This window comes from Gallus gallus, chromosome 1 (assembly GCF_016699485.2).
Source record: "Gallus gallus isolate bGalGal1 chromosome 1, bGalGal1.mat.broiler.GRCg7b, whole genome shotgun sequence".
Taxonomy (NCBI): Eukaryota; Metazoa; Chordata; class Aves; order Galliformes; family Phasianidae; genus Gallus; species Gallus gallus.
In genome coordinates, this window is record NC_052532.1 from 15,486,829 (window position 1) to 15,513,241 (window position 26,413).

The following is a 26,413-nucleotide window of genomic DNA, read 5'->3' on the forward strand; positions in this document are numbered from 1 at the left end:
TCTTATTTGCATTGAGGCACGTAACATGCAGCCCTTGTTGGTTCCATAGCCTTTTACCATGACTCTTCAGCCTCCTCAGCATAGGACATATCCAAAGCATTAATTGCCACTTTTGTCTCTCTTTCTTGATGATTGATTCACTGATGGACATTCATAGAAAAAAGAAGTTCTTAACCCACTATAATTCTTCTTCCATGTCCATTGTTACTGGTTTCTCTCTCTAGCTTGTTTCTACTGCAGTTTGGGTATTTCTGTGGGAGGGTTGTGTTCCTGCAGCAGTAGGCATAGCTTCTACCAGATGCCGCATGGCATCTGAGAAGACACAACCCTGACCACTTTCTCAGCAGTCACTGTGGGGGTGACACTGTGGCACTAAAGGATACAGTTTAGTGGTGAGGCTTGATGGGGCAGGTTGATGGTTGGACTTATTGATCTTGGAGGCCTTTTCCAACCTAAATGATTCTATGATTCTAGGATGATTCTGTTGTCCAGTTCTGTACGCTGTCACTCTTGCTCATTCTGCTAGAGCTGTAATATTTTTTTCCTTCAGTGCCAGGCTTGTCAGATGTTAAAATGGAGGCAACCAAAGTTGTATTAGTATCAAATATTGTCAGTTCTACATAGCTTTAGATTTATATTATCTGTATCGTGCTGTCTTGCTATTAATGTTATGACAGTATGGAACATAACAAGCTAAATATTTTTGTGGCCCTCCTGAACTGTTTGGTTTTGTGTAAGTCTGTTCTATTTTTGATGTTCCTTTGCAAGTCTTTTCCTGTCTGGTGTTTTTTCTTCTCTATTCTAAAAATACCCTTGACTACTAAACAAGAATGTTTCAGCTCTGGGTGATATAAATACTTAAGCGATGTTTGTTTTTTACATTATAAGCATATGAAACCTTGCAGATTATAGTATGGTTCCCATGTTAGCTTAAGCGTGGACACTGTTAGTAGTGGCCACTGACATTACAATATGGTTGTTTTCCAGACAACTGTTGGCTTTCTAAACATTTTCATCTTACAAAATTGTTGCATTCACTTCCAGGTACCCCATATTACGTAAAAAAGTATGTGCATGTATAGTGAATAATGTAGTTCTTCTGTAATAGATTACATTCTTGTTACTGCGTTCTCTGTTGATAAGAAAATAGTCCACGTGTAGTGCTGTGCTAATATGGCTATGGGAGTCCCTTTGCTCCAGCTTGTTTAGATAAGCTCAAACGTCTCTGTGCTATGTTGGATGTGTTTTGTACATCCTAATGTCTCTTGTCAGCTCATACAGCTGTCTTTAGTTATGATCACTTTAGTGAGACGTTGGAGTTGCACTGTACTCTGACCACACATGCCAACACTGCTAGCAATCTTCATTGCCTATCAGCATTTTGCTGATATTATACCACTATGCTGACTTACTTCTTCAGTACTTTGCCATTAGTTCGTGTTATAGAGATATCTGTTCCTTTGCACTCAGCATCTCTGTGATACTTACTGTGATGGAGTTCATGGCACTCCTTTTAAATACGCTTATTTCCAAAGTTCACCACTTACCTGGCAGATGAGTAAAGTATCTATGATAGATGGTGTTAACATAAAACATATGATAATGTATTTTAGTTATGCATACCATCTTGATACAGGTTTGCTCTGAGGTATTGGCTGCTACTTTGTTGTTTGGTTTTTTGTTTGCTTGTTTTTAAGATAAAGGCAGGTTAACTCAGTCCTTTGCTGTTGATTAGAAAGGGTGACCTTGCATCTGTGAGGTCTGTTAGGATATCCCATTGGCCAGGGTACAGCTTCTCCCATTTCATCTTGCTGTGACTCAGGTAGAAGTATTTGAAATTCTCCATTCTGGTTGAAGGCAGTTCTTTCTTACCTCACTTAAAACAGAAAAGTGCTTGCCTTACTGCCCTGTAGGTTAGCTGAAGCTTAGCTGGGCAAGATCACAAGGAGACCTCTCTGTTTTCACTGAAGGCTCACTCACAGCTGTAACATTTGAAGATTTTTAATTTGCTTTGTGCTGACTGATCACAGGGATGGCACACTGTGAACAAGTTTTACCTATGCTAGTAGTCAGAGCTGGAAAATGGCTTTATGGATTAGCAGCTACTCCCTTTCAGGCCATGTAAGGTACCAGCCAGACACAGTCAGCTGATTAAAGCTTACAAGTTTTATTTATTAGGCAAAGAGTTGCAGAAGTCCTAGGCTGAAAGATTTAGTCAGCTTGTTGCGTTGAGGTTTGGAGTTTAGACTTAAGATGTATTTACATAAATGCAACATATGTGTGATGTTTGTGAAGGGCTTCAGTGTGCACTGGGGTTTTGATTCCTCAATCCCTTCAGATTAGGGGACTGTCTGGGGCAAGCTATGGTTCTAGAAGTGTCAACAGGGTGTGGGTGAGGAATCAAGACATGTTAATACATACTCAACTTTTATTCCATATGGAGACCTGCCTATAGCAGGGAGGTTGGAATCAGATGATCTTAAAGGTCCCTTCCAATCCAAACCATTCTATGATTCTATGACAGTACTGAAGAGATGCTGGGTTTGGGAGCAGGGGGCAGCTGAAAGCCCTAACAACTTTGTCATCTGCTCTGGGAAGAAGACCTTTCCTCTACTTGTTGCTTTAGCTTTCAACCAGAAACTCTAATTACAGAGTCCTGTGCTCTGAAGTATCCGTATTTTGGATGTCAGGGGGAAGTTCTTCTCAGAGAGGGTGGTGAGGTGCTGGCACAGGCTGCCCAGAGAGGCTGTGGATGCTCCATCCCTGGAGGTGTTCAACGTCAGGTTGGATGGGGCCCTGGGCAGCCTGGTCTAGTACCAGATCTGGACATCGGTGGCCCTGCCTGTGGCAGAAGGGCTGAAACTTGGTGATCCTTGGGGTCCCTTCTAACCCAAGCCATTCCATGATTCTCTGATTCATATAGTAGACATAGCCAACAGCTCCCCTTTGAGGATAAGGTGATTCTTCTTGCCATGCACCATAGGTTCTGCTTTCTGCCTGTTCCTGTGTCCTAGGGTTTAGAACTGTGTCCCAGTTCCAAGGTAAACTGGACCTTCAGCCATCTCCAAGCCACTCCAGGATATGCTCACTCAGACACCTTTCTTAGGGCCTGATCTTGCAAGCTTAAGGATGGCACCTTCTGTCTCTCCACTTCACTTTGGTTTCCAAAGTAAATAAAGTTTTATTTAGAATGATGATTCTGTTCTACGTTCCCTTGGAGACAAGGCAACATTCACTAGCAATGATCCACCTTCCAGAGGGAGAAATATGAGCTGTTCTGGACACAAGTGTTCAACCCCTCCACCCCAGCAAGTTAGAAAACAAGCAGTGAACTTAGACAAATTCTACCTTTAGTGTATAAGTTCATTTAAGCTGAAAGTTAGACATCCTTATGTGAGCTTGTTAATGACAGAACTATCTACCTCGAAAAGATGATTCACTGCTGCAGTGCACCAGTAAAAGCTGACTGTCAGTCCCAGTAAGAAAGCCATCCGAACTCTGTCAGGCATTAATTAAAATTCTTTTAATTGGTGATAGAATGAGTAAGTTGATAGCATAGATAACCCCAGAAACACAGGATGGCTGAGGTTGGCAGGGATCTCTGTGTCCCTCTGCCCAACCCCTGCCCCAGCAGGGACACCCAGAGCAGGGTGCCCAGGGCCACAGCCAGGCAGCTTCTAGAGATCTCCAAGGAGGAGATCTGCAGCCTCCAGGCAGCTGTGCCAGTGCTCAGCCACCTGCATAGCACAGAAATGCTGCCTGATGTTCAGAGGGAACCTCCTGTGTTCCAGTGTGTGTCCATGGGCTATTGTCCTGGCACTGTGTACCACTGAAAAGAGCCTGGCTCCATCCTCTTTACTCTCTCCCTTCAGGTATTTCTATACATTGATAAGATTCCCTTCTCTTTTCTAGTCCCAGCTTTCTCAGCTTTTCCCTGTACATGAGGATCTCCAGTCTCCTCATCATCTTAGTGACCACTGTCTTTCCAGTTGCTTGGAACCCAGGGTTATGCAGCACATGCTGCAGTGATCCTACCTGTGCTAAGGTTCTCTAGAGCTCTGATAAGACTATCTTAGAAATAAACAATTCTGTTTATCGTTTCCACTGTCAAGCAGAAGGATGTTGGCAGGAGAACATGCTGCTTCACTTCAAGATAAAGACAAGGACACGCAGGTGGTGTGATTGCTGGTGCCAAGTAGGAGCTGCCTACAGGGTTGTCTGTCACAATGAGCCAACTGCATCTGTGCAACTGCCAAGTGATAAGTGCAGTGCAGCATGGGCCTGAGGGCCAACTTGCAAGTGCAGCATGGCCGAAGACTGTGCCCACTCAGATCAGTTGTTACAAAGGTTATAAACTCCTCGTGTACAACAGTCTTCTGGTTCAGTCCACTGCAGCTGTTTACCTGTGTCCTAGGGCAAACACTGAAGACACGAGACCTTCTGGAAGCACCAGTTCACCACAAAGAGAGCCTAGGGTGACTAACTCAGACTGGAATGAGTAACTTCTAGGCAAGGTGAGCCTGTTCTGTAAATAAAGCTGAGCAGTCCTCAGAACACTGTGTTTTCAGTTGTTTGTTCTTGAGCCATTATATGATAGCCTTGTGGGAGCATGTAGCAGGTGAGTTTCTGCAGCTGAGCAGAATAATAGCCTAGCTTAGATGGAAGCATGTGTTTCCAAATAGGGAAGGCTCTTCCACACTTACCTGCCTAAAGTTTTACATTAATTATCAATTTTATTTTCTGCTTAAGATTATTACAGCATCTGTGAGGCTACTTCAGGTACCTGTAATGCTTATAAAAGGGCTACAGTGGGTTTTGAACATTACATATATCCACACATGCAGTGTTTCTCTGTGTTATGTTCTGGTGTGTGTAGAGCAAAAGTGTTTCACAGAGGATTAGAGAGCAAAGTCAGTGCAGTGTGTGTCAGTGTGTAGGCATGTATCTCATTGGAGACGTGGTGTTGCTCTGGTACTGCTTGCATACCCATGTTCCTCTGCATGGAACAAACGTTGGCACAGACAGCTAAGGATTGGAGAAACTCAGAGCACCTGACATTGCTGCCTCACCGTCTGCACTTCCTCTTCTCTCTGAAATACAGCATCACTTCCAATCTTCAAGACCATGAATAATCTGGAGTTTTTCTGAAAGAGGGAAACTGCCTTGCTCCTTGTGTTACACTGCTGTGACAAAGATTGGAAACATCTCTTGGGTTGGGTATGCCTGGCAGAACTGGGAAGCCAGACTCGTGTCCAGAATAGCTTTGTGTTCTTTCTTCAATTTATTGATCTCCTGGTCATCTGTCCAGTTGATCCTTTTGTCATGAGGGTGACATGAAAAGACTGGGTCTGCAAACATTCTTCTTTCATTTGGCTGGCTGGTTGTTTTGATTCGTTGCAGGGAGTATGATTATTTTAGATTGCATATCTGCTCATAGCTTGGACAAATCACCTGAGCCTTGTTTTTTATTTTTCTTATTATTTTTTATTTTCATATTTATTTAATAACAATTCATTTATTTATCTTTTCAATTGATTAGGTTTTTATTTTTAATTACACATGTGTTCTTTTGTTCTCTCTGTCTATCACAAGATACAAATGGAGTGAAGAAGAAAATACATTTGTGAATTGTTCACCTTAATCTTAGAAGATGGCATCTTACTCTTTTAAGATTAAGGTGTCATCCGACCACTTCTAGTTATATTGTATGTATTTAGTAATGATGAATAAGTAAATCATGAGATGAGATGGTGCCTGAGCACGAATAATGCTTTAAGTTAAAGGCTTATCTTTCTATTTATTATTTCCTCCCAGATTATTTTCTTGGAGATATACATTTTCTCTGCAGAAGAAGCCACAAAGTGACTAGTGTGATTGTTTTCAGTCTTTGATTCTAATTGTGTGCATTGAGAATTAATCTTTGATTCCGAGCACTTCATTTCCCGTGAACTACGTTAATGGCTATAGGCTGGTTACATTCTACTCTGGTAACTGATCCATCTGAAATATTTAGCGGCTGTTCATGGGTAGTTCTGTATGAGTGACGAGGAAAGTGAACTGTAGAGTATTTTAAAGAGAGATCAATTATTTATGTCTTTAGGAGGGTTGCTGAAACCATAGCTGGCTCTAAAATCCCTTGAACTAGATACAGTGCAATAAACTGATGCCGTTGCTTTTTTGAACATTTGCAAGATATTATGTTATTTATTCTCTCTACTTTAAGTCTTCAGTGTTATCACTTTCTGTGTGAGAGAAAGTAGTGGATGCAAACCATCAAAGAACTTAATTCGCATTTGTTATTCAAAATGGTGGTGATGGTGCTTTCATTGCTTCTTTACTTTTTATTTTGTTAATGTCATCAAAGACCTATCAGGATCCTGGATCTCTTTTCTTAGTGGGACTTGGAATTTCTTGGGCATTACCACCAATAAGTGGTGCTGCTTTTGAAGTTGTGGAGTTTTTCCTGTTAACCTACATCAGGAGTGTGGCAAGAGCTGGAGTTCTACTAAGGTCATTTCAACTGAGGTATTCCAGCACCTAAAAATCAGACACTTGGCAATAGCAAGGGGAAAGAAAGTTTTCAATACACGTGAATGCCCTAGGTAGTCCAGAAGAGATTTAGGGCTTTCTCAAAATTATCCAGGAAACTTATGTGGTAGGTATAGAGAGCCACCTAGAGTTAATCCATAGGAATCTCTGAGTCTGTGTCTGAACTCCTGCCTCTGCTGACACGTAGGTGCCAGACTGAGAGCTAAATGTTTAACTTCTTTGTCTATAACAAGTCCTCTCCTGAGGGCAGGCACCTAAATAAAATTAGAACCCCCTTCAGTATGCTTTTACAGTGCTACAGAAGGGGTTACTGCTGCGTATTAGATTAGAGAGCACTGGATTGAAAAGAAACAATGTAAATGATATGTGGTATGAGGATTGGTATTGAAGTCTCCTTCCTTCCAGTTGAGCCAGTACAGTATATAATTAGGCTCTTTCCGATTACTCTCCTTTTGGACACAATAGCTATCTCTAAGCAGCAGTTTCTTTGCTTCAGTGGGAAGATCAGAAAGTGCCCTTCCCTTTGACTTCTCTTTAACCTGAATGCTAGCCTAGAAAAATGGGAAAATGATCCCCTGCAAACTGAGAACTTAGCCTGAACCCAATTCTTATGAGAGGTTTGCTGACCGTTAGCTTAGAGTGCACACCCTCATCTTGCATGCCTAGTAGCCACTGTGGTTTGTGCTGAATTTGAAACTGTTGCTTTCATTGTCCTTGCTGGGCAAAATCCCTTCTGGGGATTTAGAGGGCATTTGGGCATATCTGTAGGCATGAGCTATGCTTTCATGACTGTAGTTTCTTTAGTGCAAGCACTGGCTCGTGATGATCTTTCAGGCTTCCTAGGAAGGCACCTCTGTAGCTGGAACTTGGGCTTTGGTGTCATCTTCTTGAATAAATGTTCCTAAATTTGGAGTATGCTTTGCTTCCGATGTCAAAGCTGGCACTGGGAAACGATCCCAGTCTCATTTGAAAATCCAACCTGCAATTTATCTGAAATGGAGAATCTCAGGTGTAGTGTTTCCTTCTCTTTCTCTTTCTTCGTTATATTAGATACACACCTTGTCAGCCAGATACAGGAACATTAAAGATAGGTTGGTCAAAAGTTAGTAGTTGTGTTACACCTCATTTTCTAGAGGATTAGTCTTTTCTTATGTAACTTTGGCTGTCTGAGGGAATAGTAGCGTAGTAATAACTGCAAACATACTTGGACAGCAAATGACAAGTCAAATCCTGATTTGGAGGTGTGGAGTTGGGTTTCAGAATCACAGGCCTCGTATTTCTAGACTTCAGCTTCCATGGATGAAGTGTTAATCACAGCCTATGCCAAGGAAGACAAGGAGCCCTTCGGACTGTACCCAGAAGCCGTTTCCTGGGCTAATGTCCCTTAACTTCTGACACCAACCACTTAATTAAGATGTATTCTCAGTCCCTTGTTTATTTCAGAGTGCTTATAATTAGGACTCTGACCCATTCAGATTGCTATAGAGACTCTCAAAATGCATATTCCTAGATTCACAGAATGGCTTGGGTTGAAAAAGACCTTAGAGATCACCTAGTTTCAATGCCCTGCCTTAGGCAGGGTCACCTGCCACTAGACCAGGCTGCCCGAAGCCACATCCAGCCTGGCCTTGAATATCTCCAGGGATGGGGCGTCCACAACCTCTCTGAGCAATTTTGATTAGTAGATATAGTTCTTTAAAATGTACTGGATGTCAGAACAGGTAATCGGTTCTGTTATAGCATAATTTATATGCTTAGAAGATCAAAAAACCTTTGAATACATTCAGGAAGTATTTGTAAGTGTTACATGTGGATTTTGCTTGTTCAAAATTTGGAAAAGAAATTTCTTGGCATCAAAGCAAAGCATCTTCCTTAACTCAGTACACAAAATGTGAAGCCCTCTTTTTCTAAGACATCAGTGAATTAACAGATATTAGTACTACCTGCTTTCAGTGTGCAACATTAATCTACCATCCCTCTGAATTGGTGTTGCCTAACATCTCCTATATGTTAGTCATCCTACGTTTTGGAAAGACACATGCCTGGTGTGTACTCCAATCTGTTTCATACCACCTGCCCCCGGTTTCCCTCTGCCAAAGCTATCAGCAATAAAGAGATGGTATCAACTGCAACACTTTGCCTTCCTCCCAAGTGATTTCTCTAATGTTTTGCCCCTGTTGTGTACAATGTAATGTATCAACAGGGCACTGGGGAACTGTCCACACCACAGGCTTCAGATTGCAGCATGTGTTGGTATCATCTTTCTTTAAGGCCTGCGCTGCAAGGGAGAAGTCCTAAACCTTGGGGATGACAGCTTGTTACTAGCAAGATGAAGTTACAGCTCAGCAAAGTGGAGCACTAAGTGTGCCAAACAGGAACTGGCGATGCAATAAAAACATCAAACTTAGCCTGAAAGTGTTGATTTGTAAGAGCTGAAAATGTCTCTACCAATAAATGCTATGAAATTCCAGAAAACTAGGCAAGAATCTGTACGTTTGCTTAGCGTTCTGGATGTTTGATACTAAAGTTTAAAAAAAATAATTACTGATCTTAAGTACTCTCTAAAACCAACTCTCTTGTCAGAAAGCAGGGAAAGAATGATAATAATTGCAGAGCTATTACTGTCAGAGACGTGATCCACACAGCACAGAAGTTGCTTTCTTCCAGTCAGACGCCCAGACACTCTGTCTGAAAGCAAAAACTTCATAAGAAATCAATTATGAGCAGTTAAATTAGAGTGTAACTTCAGGACAAAAAGACTGGTTTTGTTGTTTGAACTGCTAAAAATGTAATGAAAGCCATCTTTTAACAAGGAGCTAGCCAGCAAAGACAAGATTTTATACTTGTTGTATCCAGCTTCTCAGACTACTTGCTGCCTGATGTCTAGCTATCAAACACATGTAAACTCAGTTGCAATAACCTCTGACATTTAACAGGTTTTAGTATGTTTGTCTGTGTGGCACTCATGGTAGATGAAGAGGTTATTGTCTTCAGTAACCCAAGTTATGGGTAGGTAAGCATGGCTTAGTGTGAGAGAAACCTCATCTAGCTTTGGCCTTTCAGATGTTGGGTAAGTTCACTGTCCGTGCGTTGCCCCCCACTGAGTGACAAAGACAACTCCAGGAGGAAATCCATCCCCATCCTAAAATAAATGCAGTAAATCAACCACATGGAGGGGCCTCTCTGTTTTGACAAGAGCTGAAGCCTTAGACTTTATGCCAAGCAAGATGAAGTGCACCCTCAGGGACATGAGTGGCTCCTTCTGAGATGGAGGAAGCAGAACTTGCTCTCCCACGTCCTGGGACAGACCCATAACCTCAAACCATTTTTCCTTTCTGTTAGTTAGTAATTGAAGGATTTCACTATTCTACTGCAGGCTGGGCTTTTTGTTTCTTTTTACAAATTAGGTGGGGAGATGTGAGCTTGGTATTAACTGGTGCGTTCAGATAGGAGACCACAAGGAAAATCCAGTTGTACCAGGAAGTGATGCTGGTGACTCAGCATGGGAACAGGAGGCTTCATGTGGTGTTTTTGAGCTTTGCCTTCCTGCTTTTGCTGTAGGTTAAATCTCAGAGCTGTTAGTGATTATAGAATCATACTTCAGAAGAGTAGGGTATTAATCCCCAGACAAATTATATGACAGGTCTTCTTCTTGCTCTCACCTGCTCTTCTCCTTGCTCCTTCTTCTCCTTGCTCTCACCTGCAGCTTCACCTAAATTACATAGTCTTATGCATATCCTCAGCTAAACTTTTCTGAGCCTAGATGGAGTTGCAGTCCTCTGTCCCAGAGATGGCAGCAGTCTGGCACGAATGAAGTGATTTCTACATAAGCAATAAGCAAAGACCTTTGCAGGTTTTTTTGTTGTTGTTGTTTGTTTGTTTTTAAGAGCTCCGTGGAAACGTAATTTATCATTACTTCATGAAATTACAAAATGTTTAGAGTTAAGGTTTTGCAACATCCCCATTAAGGTAAATGGTTCACTGCTCCTGATGAACAAAAAGGAGCAGTAGTGCTTGTATCTGAGCCGAGGTTCTGGTTTTGCTCCATCCTGCCCACAGCAGGGAGATGACCAGATGCTTCTGAGCAGTTACATCCCCTGCTCTTCCCACCTTCACCCAGCTGGTGGTGAAAGTAATGTAACCACAGGTGGGTACAGACCAATGTGTTGTCAGCAGCACAAACAACAATCAGTTTTCTGTGGCAAGAGTAAGCTGCCTGAAAGACTTTTTGTTGCTGGCACAATGTTAGCTGCTTCTCTGTGTTATCAGTCCCTGGCATTGCCACAGCTTTAATAAGACAAATATTGTTTTGGCAGATGAACCCAGAGGGAGTTAGCATAACTCTTGGAACAACAAGCAAGTCAGGGTCTTGAGCTTGACTGTTCTTCAGCTCTTACATTCACCTCTGAACTCAAAATCCTACAGATGGTTCTCAGGGTGTTTCCAGTTTGTAAGAACTGTAAGAACTAGATAACCCTGTGACTAGCAATCCTTGGCCTTGTTGCTCAAATGATCCATCAGAGTCTATAAACCAAGGTTCTTTAGGGTGCATTAAATTTTCCTCTACTAGCCCAAATTTTGACCTAAAGCATTTCACTGCTTCAGTAAATTCAGCTCCAGGACTACCTAGTGAGTCCTCACTAAGTCTAGCCTTCACACAGCATCGGTGTGGGTGATAAAGTCACTGACTATTTGGTAGGACGAGGCACGTCAGAAATTGGAATTATTATCATGAGGCCTCTACATATAGTGGCCTGGCCTTTGCAAACAGATGCTGGATTGGAATCACTTGGAGAAAACAGTGCTATTCTCGCACTTACTGTTGGCATTTATTTGTTTTCCCCTGTAATTAGGAAATAACTAAAAACTCACTGTGATGAAGGTCCAACCTGTGCTTTGTTGGCACTTGAGTGAGGGTCACTGTGCAATGACATGCATGGGTGGGAGGCAGCTGCTGTCTTAGGGTGCCTGGATGGCCTGCTAGCATCTAAACTGCTGTAAAACTGTTCTTTGAGATGACTTTGTGTAGAGGCTAGGAGAATTTTTAGGACCTACGCACAGCTCACAACAGTCAACCCCGGCTCCAGGTGGGGACAGCTTATTTTAGTATGGGGGAGGAGACTACCTGGTCAGAGAATGTGGTAGTTCAGAAGCTGCTTCTTATTCCCAGTAAAAACACTCAGAATGGGCTGTGAAATGGATGTTTGTTCTGTCATTGTGTTTTCGTAGTAATAATACCCATGTTACTGTGTTGTAATCAACTATTACATAAACAATAGGCTGTCCCTAAGATAAGTTTAGAAAAACATTCACCCACAGTGTATCCGCAGATGAATCCAGTTTTAGCAACGTGATGTTTAAAGTATTGTACTCTGCTCGTAGATCCTCAATAAGATATACTCTCTTGGAGTCAACTCGAGATGACTGGTTTCTCTGTATTGTTTTTCAGACCCTACATGTCCATTGGAACGCTGCGTGATCAGGTCATCTATCCCGATTCCGTGGAAGACATGCATGAGAAGGGCTACCAGGATCAAGATCTGGAGTGTATCCTGCACGTGGTTCATCTGTACCACATAGTTCAAAGAGAAGGAGGTAAATTGCATGTTCTTGTAAAAATTTTTGCAGAATCCCTTCCTTGGGTGTGCGTATTAGTGAGGATGACCTTTACCTCCCTCCATTAACATTAGCAGCAACAACCACACCAGTGTAAACAAGTTAACAATAGGCAAATGATACTGACTGACAGCAAAGCTTTACCATCTACCACTTGCCATGTAAGTTGCCAATATGCTCTCAATGTTGTTTGCCTTAAGAGGAGGATTCATGGATTAATGCTTCTTAGCTAAGAATATACTGATGGCTGCTGACCCTCAGGATGCAATAGAATATAAAAATGTCAGCATTCGTGTTCATTCAGACCTGATGCTGTGACACAAGCATTAAAGAGAGGGTCTGGGAGCTAAACTCAGTGATCGGAGTAATTGCAGAGGAGGTCCGTACTCACTACACTGATATTAAAAGTATTACTGTTAGTTTCCCTGAGTCATTTAGATCTCTAAGTGTGCAGACTGCAGAAGAATGAGCAGATGTTTTGGAATAGGGAGCTGGAAAAGGAGAAGCAGTTAAATTGTAAGTGGCAGGAAGCCACTGTGGAGTTTACATTCATAGCCTGTTGGTACTTGCAGATGGACTGAACAGCACATGACCCTTAGCAGCCAAAACCATATCCCCAGCGGTCTCTGAATGTGCATCATTGTGGTTTATAGCCTTGCAGCTGAAGTGTGTCACTGATGATGAGGCAGTTACTGTGCTTCACCTCTAAGATGCTGTTGCCTGGGTTGGTGTTCTGCATTGCCAAACTGAAAACCCAGGTTTGGATCAGTGTGGCTCCACTTTCTGTGCCAAAAGACAGTAATCTTGTTTTATTGCTGATCCCATTCTTGTTCTTCTGCTTGTCTAACTGCACAAGTGAGACTTAGGAAGTGAGCTGTAAAAGAAAGCATTGAGGGCTCTGGGAACTGTATGGGGTCCTGACTCAGATGAGGATAAAGGAACACAGTGCAATGCTTGGCAGAAACAAACGTTACAAAGAGTGTCTTACAGACTTTAATCTAAAACGACACAAGTGGGCAAAGCCGGAAAACAAGGGACAGATTACTACATACCAGGACGTTTTTAGGACTGTAATACACTTACTTAGTCTCTTTTCTCCTTGGGCATTAGGAGGGGAAGGAAATCTGCGACATGATTTGACACATCACATGGATTTTTTATACTTATATATTCTTCAGAGCTCTCCTCGTTGGGTTCAAAGACTCACATTCTTATTTTTGAACCACCAAGCCAGAGAAATGCTTCTTGAAAGTGAACAACTGACATTTTTGTTCATGCATAGCTGAATGCTTTATTTGTATTATTTATTATTTTACTCCTTTACTTAAAGTTAGATTTTTAAACTAGAATGGTTTCCACTAAGAACTGAAAGTTTTGTTTGCAAAATAATGAAAAGCCCCATGTAAAACTTGTAGAAAAAGGGATTTGCCCAAAATTGCTTTGATAATTAACAGAAGAAATGACGTTTTCCAATAGAAAAAAGTTGTGCTGAAAAATTCTCAACAAATTTCTACTCGTATCCATATTTTGTAAACTCACAGCATCTGAAAAAAGCAGCAACAAAACCAATTTTACTTATTCAGATTCTTGGGTATGTCAATGATGTTTGACAATGATTTGTCAATGCTGTTTCAAACAGTTGCCCTAAATCATTCCAGGAATAAAGCTCTCATCTGCCAATCATCTCGTTATAGAAACAAAATGTTATTCTTCTTGTATTTTTGCTGTAGATCCTCTTCATCTCTGTGGCCTGTACTCCCTTTCACCCATCCCTGCGGTGTTGTGCCTCTGCCAGCCAGCCGGCTCCTTGAGGCATGACCTTGTTGCTCTAATTGATCACGAATGCCGTGCACATATAATGTGGCACTTTATAGCTTTGTATAAGTCTGCTCCCTATGGGCGGTTATGAAAAGACAGATGGAGCCAGGAGTACGCAGCTCTGGCTCCAAATCTGTTTGTCCTGGCCTAACTTTATTGTCTTTGGCTGAGCTAGTTGCACATTGCATCAGTTCAAGGGTCATCCAGATCCAAGGGTAGAGGAGCCAAAAAAGCCTGCTATTATTGCTGCCAATGGCAGAAATTCCTCTTTTTGTAGCAATGAGGTTTGACCCAGTTAGAAGTAATTAGAACAGTTAATAGGTAGTTCAATTGAGCATATTTAGGTTTTATGTTACCATTATGAAAAAAATTTCAGTCAGTAGCAACAGAATACACCAAAACAACTCCAAACAAGTTTCCCAACCCAACACCACCTCTCCTGTTGCTGCTGAGTCCAAGCCCTGGCACAGTTCCCATGGCAGCAGCACTCCTTGCAGCTGAGGCAGAATTCCCTTCCTGCAGCATCCTATAGTGTTTGTCCTGCAGCATCCCACAGCAGTGTTTGATGAAGGCCATTGCACTGCTTACCATTGCACTCTAGCAAATCTGCTCTCCTTAACCTTGTTCTCATCTAAAACACAGCAAACTTGGCATAAGCTGAAGAGAGTGACGTTGGTGATTTAGGATTACCAAGTACTGTACTTGGTGCAATGAGGCAGCATGAAGAAGCTTTTGTGCATGATGCTAATGCTACTTAGTAATGCTATCACTAAGGTCCCCCATCAAGACCTACAAGGTTGCTAGCTATAGCAGCACAATAATTGCTTGCAACATGAGGATAACAAGTAAGCTTGTATGCAGCGTGGGTGGCAAAAAGGCACATCCAGAGACCTGAGAAGTAGTATGGAGATGTACATGGATATGCATCGAATGGCTCCTTTGTTGACCTGCTGTAGAAACCCCTGTATATTTAGCACATGTCACTAGCATGGGAGTCATGGGTGCCTGGTAGCCTGTCATATGAGAGAAGCCATGAGAGCGTGAGGCAGCGTGCTGCATGCAGGGCCAGGCCTGTCTGCTTAAGGCTGATGACAGTACTGAACAAGTTCAACCTGTTTATGGTTTCTCAGCACCCCAGATTATAATTATTCCTCATTATTGTGCACATTTGTCACAAGTTTGGGTCTTGTCCAAGGAACCCTCCTGCTAAGCCACGTATAAACACATGACAAGCAGATTTCCTCTCTCTGAGATTTTTCTGTTGGATCATTTTAGCCCTGGATTTGCTTTTGTTAATGGCACTGACTGTAACTGGTGTGCTCCACCAGCTTTTCCATTTGCTCTGAAGAGCCACAAATCCCTGCAGTGTCACACTGAGGTGGGCTCATGCAGTTGATTGTCTCGTTGTGCCTTCCTCAGCTCAGGATTTCCCTTTGTACGTTCATCCCTCACAGCACCAGGACTGCCTTCCTGTTGACAGCTGCCTGGGGACACGTACAGTGTGGGAGGCTCCATGTTCAGAAGCTCATTGGGGCAGCCTCCTTGGCTGCAGTTTGCTGCTGTAGTCTTTCTCCTATCATTCTGTAATCCTCCAGTCCATATCTGATGAGTCACTTTGGAAAATGATAGCTCAGGAAAAGGAACTTCTACATTTCTGTTTTTTGGCAGCTGGCTGATCTTGCACGTAGGTGCAGGGATGCACGAGGACACAGCATGCATAGCACTACAGAAACCAAATGTAACCCTTTTTTTTTCCTTAAGAAAATCAAGGGAAAGGAATTATAAAAGATACCATGCAAGAAAATGAGCTGCTGCTATCATGAGACAGTCACTAATTTCTACTGACAGCAGTGCCTGTTTCTAGTGCTGTTCCTCTGCCCCAGCACACTGCACATGCTCTTTGTTTTACTGGTTGCAAAAAGCATTTCTGAGGCATCTAGTGTTCATCACATTGACATCTCACATACAACCAGAAGTTATGTGTACTAAGAAGCTGGGTGAGGAATTTGGGTGCTGAATGCCAGGATTGCATTTGTACCTCCTTAGAGATTTGTGCTGCAATCATAGACAAGCTGTTTCTTTACTTCATTTCTAAGATGTATGTAGCTGTGGGTGATGAAAGCCCCTGACTTAGCTGATACTTCCAGAACACTGATATTCTTTACTGACCTACAGAAAGAAAAGAGAAACAAGCAGATGCATTGCTGTTAATGCACCGTAGGAAGCTGGTTTATTGTTAGATTGCTAATTGTTCAGAGGAAATTGTCCAGATAGTAGAAAATCATTTTTAAAATTGCAAAGGGATAATACTGAAGTGGAGCCTTCCTTATCTATTGTCCAAGATATTCCAAGTGGTGAATAGGGAAGTTGAGGGAGGGAGTTAGGTAGGAGGAGGCAAGATGCACTGCTAATACTAAAGTAGAACATAAGCTGAAAGGACTGCAGATCTGACCATTGTATCCTGTTGAACTGAAGCTGGATTTTACCCCTTCAGAAGAAAGAATAGAATGACTGCTGACAAGTGATATTTCCTTTTCACTTTGTGGCCCTTTCCTGAACCTCATTCTATTTTTGTCTCTTACTAATCCTTCATAAACCAGCTGATCAGAACATGGGCGCTGCTTCCATGGGCACGTGCACACATGCACACCCACCCACACCCTTTCTGAGATCCAGAGCTCCCATCACAACGCAGCCCCGGAGCTCATCTGTTTTATCAGCTTTAAACCAAGAAAGTATAAACAGTAGGATGAGCATTGCCTTCGGAAGTGTAGCTGTTGCTATGGCTTTCATGAAGGACATTCCTTTCTCTTGCCTCTAACACTCTTTATCAAAAAGGAGTGCTCCAGGCATTTTATAATCTTATTTTGGAAGCACTGGTGGAGCAGCACTACAGCTTTCTGTGTGGTCCCAGTGCCAGGACCGATCATCACACACAGCTTCTGTGTATCCTTCCCCTGTCCCAGAACTGGTCAGGGTGATGACCATTACACAGCCTCATCTCAGCCAGGAGCCAGCTGGCGGTAAGCACTGCATGTGCCTCCTCTTCTGTAGACCAAACCATCTCAGTTCCCTCAGTCGCTCCCCATCACACCTGTGCTCCAGACCCCTCACCAGCTTCGTTGTCCTTCTCTGGACATACTTCAGGGCCTCCATGTCTTTCTTGTAGTGAGTGGCCCAAAACTGAACACAGCACTTGAGGTGCGGCCTCACCAGTGCGGAGTGCACAGGGATGATCACTTCCCTGATTGCTTGACTTTGCTCACTGTCTTTTCTGCCAAATGTTTGCTTTCAGAAAGGGGGTTTTGTTTGCATTGTTAATTTTCTAGTTACACTGCTTCTGGGCTGATGGGGAAAAATGTCACTTTGTTCACTTGGCCCTTGTCCAGCTTTCTCACGAATAGGCGACAAGTGAAAGAAATGTCTCACCAGATTTTCTCTGTGTCCCCACTCTCCTATTTCAAAACTCCCCTTACTTGCTATTTTGCTATTCTGTCTATCTGGATTAACCAGAAGCTTACTTTTAATGCCGTGATTTGGTATTTGAAGATAGTTTTTCGTGAATGGGAATGAACCATGCCATAATACCCACAGAAACACGAGTCCACTGTAACACCACGGGTAAAGCTCCTCACCACCGTGTTGCATGTGTCTGAAAGTGATGAAGAAAAAAGTCATTTGGAGGCTGTGCAGAGTATTAAATAAGAATACTCAGTGTCGTAACAACTGTGGGTATTCTTCTAACTTCTAAATACAAAATATCAGGAAGTTTGTATGCAAAATGCTCCTGTCTGTGGGCACTGCTTTGTATGTTGGCTGCTTGTCTGGGCACACAGAATACATCCGTGTGTCTGTGTCTGTGCTCCTGCTAAGTTTGCTGACTCACAGCAGTGAGAGGAGCCAGACAATAAGCATTCTAATCCGACACCGCTGCTTATGTTCTTTACCTTTACTTCCTTTCATATGCTGAATTTGTTTTGAATTTCCACTCATGCATTTCAAGAAGGAATAGAAAAAACGTGGCAGAAAAATGGTTAGTTATACATATGTCAATGATGTCTGTTCACAGAGATGGTAAGTAAAGTTTTTTAACAGGGAGAGTCTAAATTCTGCTTTCAACACTGACGTGATACTTGGGACTGCTTTCCAATGGAGTGCCAGTGGAAAGGCATTGAAGTGTTTCAGAAGATGTGATCCAGAACCCTGAACTTCATGACTTTAGTTGGGGGTTGCAGAGATGTTACAAGTGAAGGTGTATTTTCATCATAAACCTGTGTTGTCCTGACATGCTTTGTTTGCATTTTTTTATAAGGCTGGGATGCCATCATGGATTGGAAAGATGTCTTATCAGGAGGAGAAAAACAAAGGATGGGCATGGCTCGTATGTTTTATCATAAGTAAGCATTTTGATTTGTTCTTTAAGTAATATCTGAAAATAAGGAGGGGTTTTGGAGGTTTGCTGTAATAGTTTGAGCAGCAGTAGCCTGTAATCTCTATACAACGTGCAGTACTTCTAGACTGTTGCATAGGACTGCATACTTTGTCATTTATTCATGCACGTTCAGCTTGTAGCTTGGATAATGCTTCTTACTTAAACTTTGCTTTTAGCAGTGTGACATTACATTGTGTGGATGTTCCTTTCTGTATCTAATCAGGCACAAACATCATCCCTGTATCTGTCCTACAAGTACTGCAGAAAACTGGTGGTCTGCTTTAGAGCTTGTGAGAGTTGGAAAGCCAAACTCCAGTTGTTTTTTTTATTTTTGAGACTGGAAACCTTGCAAAGGCAGTCTGTACATAGCAGTGAATAGAGACTCTGAGCTGGCTCCAGTTACTGCATGGCCTGTTGACAGAACAGAGTAATACCAGGTCAAACTGGGACACAGGAGTTAGAGCACTGTGTGCTCAGATGGACCAGGAAATAAAACACATTTTTCCTGGAAGCCACATCAGTACCTGATGGTGCTAGCTGGCTCCCAGCTGCAGATGAGAGGCAGCTTTCCTGCAAAAAAACATCTACTTTCTACTGTTCTCTCAATTAAGTGTGTAGGAATACTGTCCAAAACATAGATGGCTTATGTCTTTTATTTACTTTTGAAAGGCCAAAATATGCACTGCTGGATGAATGCACGAGTGCTGTAAGCATTGATGTTGAAGGAAAGATATTCCAAGCTGCAAAAGCTGCCGGGATATCCCTGCTTTCTATAACACACAGACCTTCTCTTTGGTAAGTATGGCCAGGAATTTATGAGGGGCCTTGCTTTCAGCTTTCTGACAGTCGTGGGTTGGCCTTTGCTCTGTATCAGGGCAGTTGTTTAATCAATATCTACTTCACTTTCTAAGATAATCTGTCTAAAATTTACCATTTGTTTCTTTTCATTATTTGAGACACATTTACTCCTCCCTCTCATTTTTTTTTTTTAAATTTGTGCCAGTTATTAACTATAAATGGCAACACACAGGTAGCTGAGAGGCAATTAATTAGTCCACCACACCACAGCCTCAACGCTCATCACCAGATTATTCTTTAAAGATGACAAGGTACATGAGCTGCCCTGGGGAAGTTTACCAGTGCTTGGGAGAAGATGGGAAACATGGCAAGTAGTGGTTCACCTGCTCTTTGTTCTTTCATAGGAATTGATACATCCTCTGGTTTAACTTCAGCAGTGTTCTGTATCTGCAGGGCCCGTGAGCCTTCAAAATGTGATTTTAGAGTAAAAAGAGAAATATGAGAAATCTGTTCTAGTGAGGTAGTACTTAATATGGAGTCCCTCAAAGGAAATACAGCTGGTGAATACCTAAAACAACCAAGTACTTTAAAGGGAAAATGGAGATAAGAGGGTGTAAGCTGACATCAGCAGTGACTATTGGTACTTAAGGCCTTGGTCTCTGTTGTCACTTTGTTTGCTTTTATAAGCTGGTGACAAAAAAATTCATTACCAATTTGTCACTGTAAGGAGAGAAAATTGTAGCAGTGTCTGCTTCTCTGAAAAAAATTTTCTGAGCATTCATTCTTCCTCTGTGGAGACAGTGATGGTGGAAGCTGGGATTGTTTCAAAACCATTGCTCAAGAAAACAAGTATTTGAGAGTACTCCACCTGCAAATAGTGACAGTGCAGAGGGAAAGTCTGCAAGGGAACTGGTGAGAAAGATTTTGGAGTTCAGATTCCCATGAACGTTTCTTATTTCCTGGTACTTACGCTGTTCGGAAAGGTTTGGGATCGCTCTCGTAGCCTCCACAGTGTTACTGAAATTATTGGAAATCTGATGATTTGCAGGGAGTGGAACTGATAAAAGCAGATGGTTAGGTGGGATGTGATGGCCTCGTTGGTGAGAAGAACAAGTTCTGAGTATTCAGAAACAAGGATCAAATGTCTTCCATTCAGATATGCTTCCATAGGGACTGCACCACATAGGGGTCACATGCTGCTCTCTCCTTAAGATGATACCATAAAATGTTTGCTCTTTCATTCAAAGTATTGGCTGCCTTCCTGGAGCACCACTATTAGATGTCTCAGTCAGCTCTCATGGCTTCCTGATTTTATTATTATTGTTATTTTTTTAACAGGGGAAAAAATAGGGAGAAATGTAAAGTATTTTGTGTCTCAAAGATTAATATGCAAGAAGTGGTGAGTGTAAGCCTGGAGCTGGATCTCGTTTGAGCCTCATGTCATAAGCTATGGAGTTTATTAAACTGTCACATTCCCCGCATGGGATTTATAATTGCCTTTTTATGATGCGTTTCATCTTCTATAATTTACAGTGATAAATTGCACAGTTGTAACAGCAGCTCTGAGGGAGCCCTCTGCTCTTCCTCTTGCACCTCCTGATAAATGTCTTGTCAGGTCTTGGCAAACCCCCACACACACGTACACCTTTGAATATTTGTACTGCACACACCCTGATACTCACTGAAAGATCTGTGACTCTTGCACAGACTTTTAGTTTGACTCCTTGCGGTGTTTTAGGACTGGAAGTTTATTTATCCCACCTTATAAAATGCAGGGGAACAAACTGAGGTATGAGTTGAACAAACCAGTTTTATCAGCAGCATCAGGTGCACCACGCTTGCCTGAATGTGTTTTCTTCTAAGGAGATCTAACATGTACTGCAAAGAGAAATAAATAAAATGACCTGGGGCACGTGTTCCATTCCTTTCTTCTGAAGAGAAGGGACTGTTTGGATATGCAGCAGATAGAAGCTGGAAGGAGTGCTGATCAGGCATTACGTGGTAGATATCTGTAATGACACCAGTGGTGATGGTCTGGAGAAGTCCTGGGGACTGGATTTGAGATGCCCAAACCACCCACAAAAGAGTTTCCTAGGTATACGAGTTGCTGAAGAGCTCGTGAGTGTCTTACCCAGTGATCCAGAACTGGACAGCACTCAGCTTCCTGAGAGATGTCACTGAGAACAGACACAGCCATCCAAACTGGTGTGCAAAAATGAGCCATTACTGATGTATTATTTTCTAACGCAGGAAGTACCACACTCACTTGCTGCAGTTTGATGGACAAGGAGGCTGGCATTTTGAACAGCTGAACACGGACGTCCGCTTGTCACTGAGTGAGGAAAAACAGAGACTGGAGTCCCAACTTGCAGGAATTCCTAAAATGCAGCAGAGACTGAATGAACTGTGTAAAATCTTGGGAGAAGACTCAGTGCTCAAAACAATGGACAAAGAAGAATAAATAATTTATGTTTTACGTTTTTAAAAGTATTTTTTTAGTTAAAAGCATTACAAGTTCAGACATTATCCTTTGCATGCATTGTGCTAGAGGCTTAGAGCATAGAGAAACACAGCCAGCAGAGAATAATGCTCAGAACGCTATGTAAGACTTTAGCATTTCAGTGTTAAGGAAGAAAGTGATTGAACTGTGAAAGGAAAACAAGCAAGGGCACCGAGTATAAGATTAGTCGCTGCAGCTTATGTTAATTCCTAATGAAAGCCCAATTCACTGCAAAGACGTAGCAGCACTTTTAGGTTTTGTAGGTGAGTTTTGGCCTGAGACTCGGCCTGTACCAGGTCACTGTGTGCGTATGTACCAGGTCACTGTGTGCGTATGATATGCCTGCTACGCAGAGCAAACATGGCATGACACTCAGGCATGGAGCACGGCAGAGGCAGCATCTGGGTGAGTATGCGGATGCATGCAAAAATCTCATTTAGGTATAAGAAACATTCCTTCAGCTCATGTGAAACAAAACTTTTCTACTGCCGAGTAGCGTACACGTCTTTGTCTGCATTTCAATAGGAAGTAATGCAATAGGCTGACCAGAAGATAACTGTCCTGACAAACTACTGCCCTTGTGACAGGAGAAACAGGGATGGAGCTAAGTATGTAATATACACGTGCTGTACTTCATGCTGCGATGCACAGCTTCAAAGGCTCTTTGCCCTTGGTGATACATCCGTTCCTCTGGGGAGTTCTTTGTCCCCTATGTAGTAACCTCTGGTGGGTGGATGGAGCACTGGGCCTAATGTTAGGAGACCTTGTTTTGCTTCACTGAGTCATTCATCTGCTTCATGGGCCTGACCCAGCCAGCGTGCACCTCTGATCTGGTTCCTCTATTAGTAAAATCTCAGTGTAGGCACATGTTTGTTCTGTGAGACCTTCTGTGATGAGAAAGACTGTAGGAGAGCATGTCGATTTCTAACCATACACTGAATTCTCAGGCATGGCTGTCCTGCCAATTAAAATGCTCAGCACTTACAAAGGTCTGCAAAAATTTAGAGCATTTTGTAACCACTAATTGATGCCTGCCATTTTTGGTTAGAGTGGACGAACACTGTTCTACCTGTGAGCAGAACAGACAAGAAAACGCACCAGTGGCAGCTTTGTTCCAGATGCGCTCTTTGAATGTGTCATTGGCTGCCCAGTTCAGTAGGAGCCATGTCCCCACGTAGTCAGAAGGGGCTTCAAGCTGATCCCTCTGGAGCTCAGGGCTGGCCTGAGTGCCTTGCTGCAGGCCAGACTCGGTGAGCTACAAATAAAGGTGGGAATGGATTTTGAGAGATCCCTCCATGTGCACTGCCAACCTAGACAAAATGCTTACTGTGGCCCATTAGCTTTCTTGGCAGCAGCATGTGTTTGAATGGGGAGGCTGCAGCTGCAAGTGTGCACAGACCTTTCCTCCTCCATTTCTGGAAGCTGTTCAGAAATGGGCAGCTCAGGAGTAGCTGAGGCAAGAGACTGCAGGTCTTTCATCTGCTGTAGGTAAATACCTTAGAGGAGATGTAGCAATCCTGAAGTCGTTCGTTCCTTAGAAGATTTCTTTCTGGTGACTTACTCTGAGACGGAGCAATGCATAAGCTGTTAAGAACTGCTGAGAGAGGAGAAATGCACTGGGATATTTGCTGAGCTGTATTCAGAACTGAATGCCATGGACAGCTTTCCACATGAGAGCATCTCATAGCGAGGTGCTCAGCACCAGTGCTGGAGAAAAGGCTTTGGGTTGGCATCTCGTCATTTCAGAGGTGATGCCTTTGTCACTGTCCTTGCTTGGGAGTTTAGCTGTCTGGAGGCCGCCATTCTGCTGGGTATGTTTGAATAGTCTGTTAATACAGACTGTTTACATTTCCTGGTGGCCTCAGGCACAAGGGGAGGGTACGATCAGTAGGAAATTATCTCTGTCTGCCGAGCCCAAGGCCAGCACAGTAACCATTAGGCTGTCTCCCTTCTTGCTGTGTGCTGGACCAGAACCTGGAATAAGTCAGGTCCTCACCCTGCTCCTCTAGAGTCTATGGCTTGATTACAATCCTGTGTTGTGTTGGTGGCAACAGTTTGTTCCTCCTGTTAGTTTTCTCTATAGAGTCCTCTGGGACTTCTCACTGAAAGAGAAAAGATCACTCCTGGGAATCTGTGAAAGGGATGAGAAGTGAAGGTTCAAACAATAAGATGTTGTGTTGCAGAGTGCAGACTGGAGGTCACCGATGTGGTGGATGATGTGTGCGTGTGTTTTGATTTGTGTGTCTCTGCCTGTCCCTGAAGGCAAGCTTTCCTGCTTCTCATCTTCAAAGAGAAATCCGTATCTGCTAAAGAAAGAAAGAAGTCAGCCAAGAATCTGTTCTCGGTGAGCGTAAATGAGATGACTGATGATTTCAAAGGCTTGTGCATTTCTGAGCTGTGTTTCTGGACCACTGTGATGAATCAGGTGTGCACCATGTGCGTGCCCTTGTTGCAGCTGCAGCATACCGTCCTGCTGGCAGAAAGCAGCCACTAAACCACTTTTCCACAGGATTCTCCCAAGACAGGAGCTGAGGTAGAGGAGGGGGCTCCGTCGCTCCCCACCTCTCCGTGATGCACTTTACTGTGTGGCTGGGAGCTAAACCAGGCTCGCCCAGTCCCTGAATGAGGAGGATGCTGAAAAATGTTGAGCGCTTGGCCCAGTTCAGCCCAGCTCCCATGTATACTTCCCATCTCCCAGCAAAGCACTGCAATGGCACCTGACTTGTTACGAGCTGCCACTGCTGGCAGCAGCGCCCAAAATCTGCTGTACTGTCCTGCAGAGATCGAAGCTGGCCCTGTACTATGGCCCAACAGAACAGGTCTTCTGAGGGAACTGCTAAGGAGGAGCAAGATTGTTTGTTTTTAATGAAATTCTGCGTAGAACATGCATCGTGACTGATGAAATGTTATTGAAAACTGAAATTGCACTAGAATCAGTGTAATCTTGAAGGCTGATATGTATTTCTTGGATCCAGTAATAGATTGGCCGTTCCTATTCACTAACACAGTAGCAAAAACCAGCATCCCACTCTGTTGTTTGCGTTTTTGCAGGCATGAAAAGAGCATGAGAGTGCTGCTAGGAGAGGAACCTTCTCTAAATAGAATCTGTCTGAGTAATACTGAGCCACTTTTAGAAGGATTTTCTGTACTGGTGATTCATTCTTCTTACGGTTGATTTTGTAGCTTGAAGAGAAACTGCCCTGCAGACTTTTTCTGCAAACTTTCTGCTTTGTTCCAAGTGCTGATACAGACAGGAGTCTCCAGTTTCATTTCTGGAGAGCTTTGCCCTTTGTCAAGGACATGAGCCAACTTACTTTGTGCTGCTTTGGACACAGCCAGGAAAGCAAAGCAGAGGGTCACGCTCTTCCGTGGGGGTGTAGTTCAAGGAGATGCTCTTCTGCAGCCAGCATACAGGAGCACCTGCCTGTTACAGCACAACCAGACAGAGGGCCAGAGCAGGGATTCCTCAATGGAATCCTTTTTCTTGGTACAATGGGAATTATTCATGAGTCCATTCTTCTCTGGCTTCCAGGAGCTGTAGCTCCCCGGGAAGCCAAGTCTTTTTGGCTTACCTCCTCAGCAGCACATCTTGCTGAGCTGTGCAGGTCCTGCCCTGGAAGTCCTTTCAAGGGCTGGATGTTGCAGAGAGCCGGGCGCACCCATCCTGCTGCCAGCAGCCTCTCGTGCCCCAGCACTGTGCTTGCCTGGGTCTGTGTCCCGGACAAGTGAAGGTGCTGAGCAGAATTCATACCAGTCTCAAGCAGGGATTAACTGTGCAATAAGAATGGTAATTCAATCATTTAATTCCCAGTTAATTCAGATAATAGTGGGATTTTATTTTCCAGAATTGAAGTGGGAGAAAACACTTTCTGTGCATGGGATTTCAGTGTTTTAACCTAGGAAAAGTTCATTTTGGGACCACACTATTTCTGGTTTTAAATTTGAAAGCTCTTCTTCTGCAGGAGCAGAAAAATCTGAGCATCCTTTAAATATTCTTTTTTTTTTTTAATCAGTGGGATCTGTGTTTGAGTGAGGAATGAAGGACTGGGTATTCAATGGGATATTTTAGAGAAAATTGCAGTAAAAATTATATCCTAAAGCAAATGAACAAACACACCTACAGTCCCCTCAGTGTGTCTGAATGATCATAATGCATGTCAAAGCCGAGTTTATGAGCCTACGATCTGAGATTTCAGTCGTATGTAGAATGAAATCACTCTACTGAGCTGTTCATAAAGCTTCATAAAGAGAACTGAACTGCTAATCGAATGTGTCTTTGTTTCATTTATGTTTGATATTAATGCCTTCTAAGAGCAGACAATTTATAAAGCAATAAATCATGCTTTACAGTTGTAATTTATTCCAACGTCAAATAAAACATGTTGCATTTACTTTGTTTTTAGCGTTCCTTATGAATCATTCACAAAGCAGTCGTGACCTGTGTGAAAGCTTTGACTGTGTGTGCTTTGGAAGCCCTTTCCTGTGCTCGTCTCTGGGATGGGGCTGGAAAGCTGGGGGTGGGTGTTGTGTGTTTGCAAGTTAAAACAAGTGTTTCATTCCTAGATAAGGCTGCTGTCCAAGAGTCTGTTCCTTTCCTTCTTACAGCCCCCCTATTATCAGATCTCCCCAGAGCCTTCTCCAGGCTGAACAGCCCAAGCTCTCTCAGTCTGTCCTCGTATGAGAGGTGTTCCATCCCTTGG

General features: G+C 42.9%; 1 protein-coding gene across 2 annotated transcripts in view; it reads left to right on the forward strand.

Annotated features, from left to right (window-relative positions):
• Positions 1 to 26,104, forward strand: part of ABCD2 (ATP binding cassette subfamily D member 2) — a 46,437-nt gene extending 20,333 nt beyond the window's left edge. Inside the window, exons 7-10 of one of the 2 annotated variants that reach the window (NM_001199395.2) lie at positions 11,999 to 12,144; positions 18,296 to 18,380; positions 19,085 to 19,210; positions 21,464 to 26,104. In NM_001199395.2, the coding sequence (NP_001186324.1) occupies positions 11,999 to 12,144; positions 18,296 to 18,380; positions 19,085 to 19,210; positions 21,464 to 21,674 (568 nt within the window). In that variant the 3' untranslated portion in view covers positions 21,675 to 26,104. The remainder of the gene's footprint in view (positions 1 to 11,998; positions 12,145 to 18,295; positions 18,381 to 19,084; positions 19,211 to 21,463) is intronic. The other variant, XM_046929740.1, reaches the window with a different exon arrangement.
• The last annotated feature ends 309 nt before the right edge of the window (positions 26,105 to 26,413 follow it).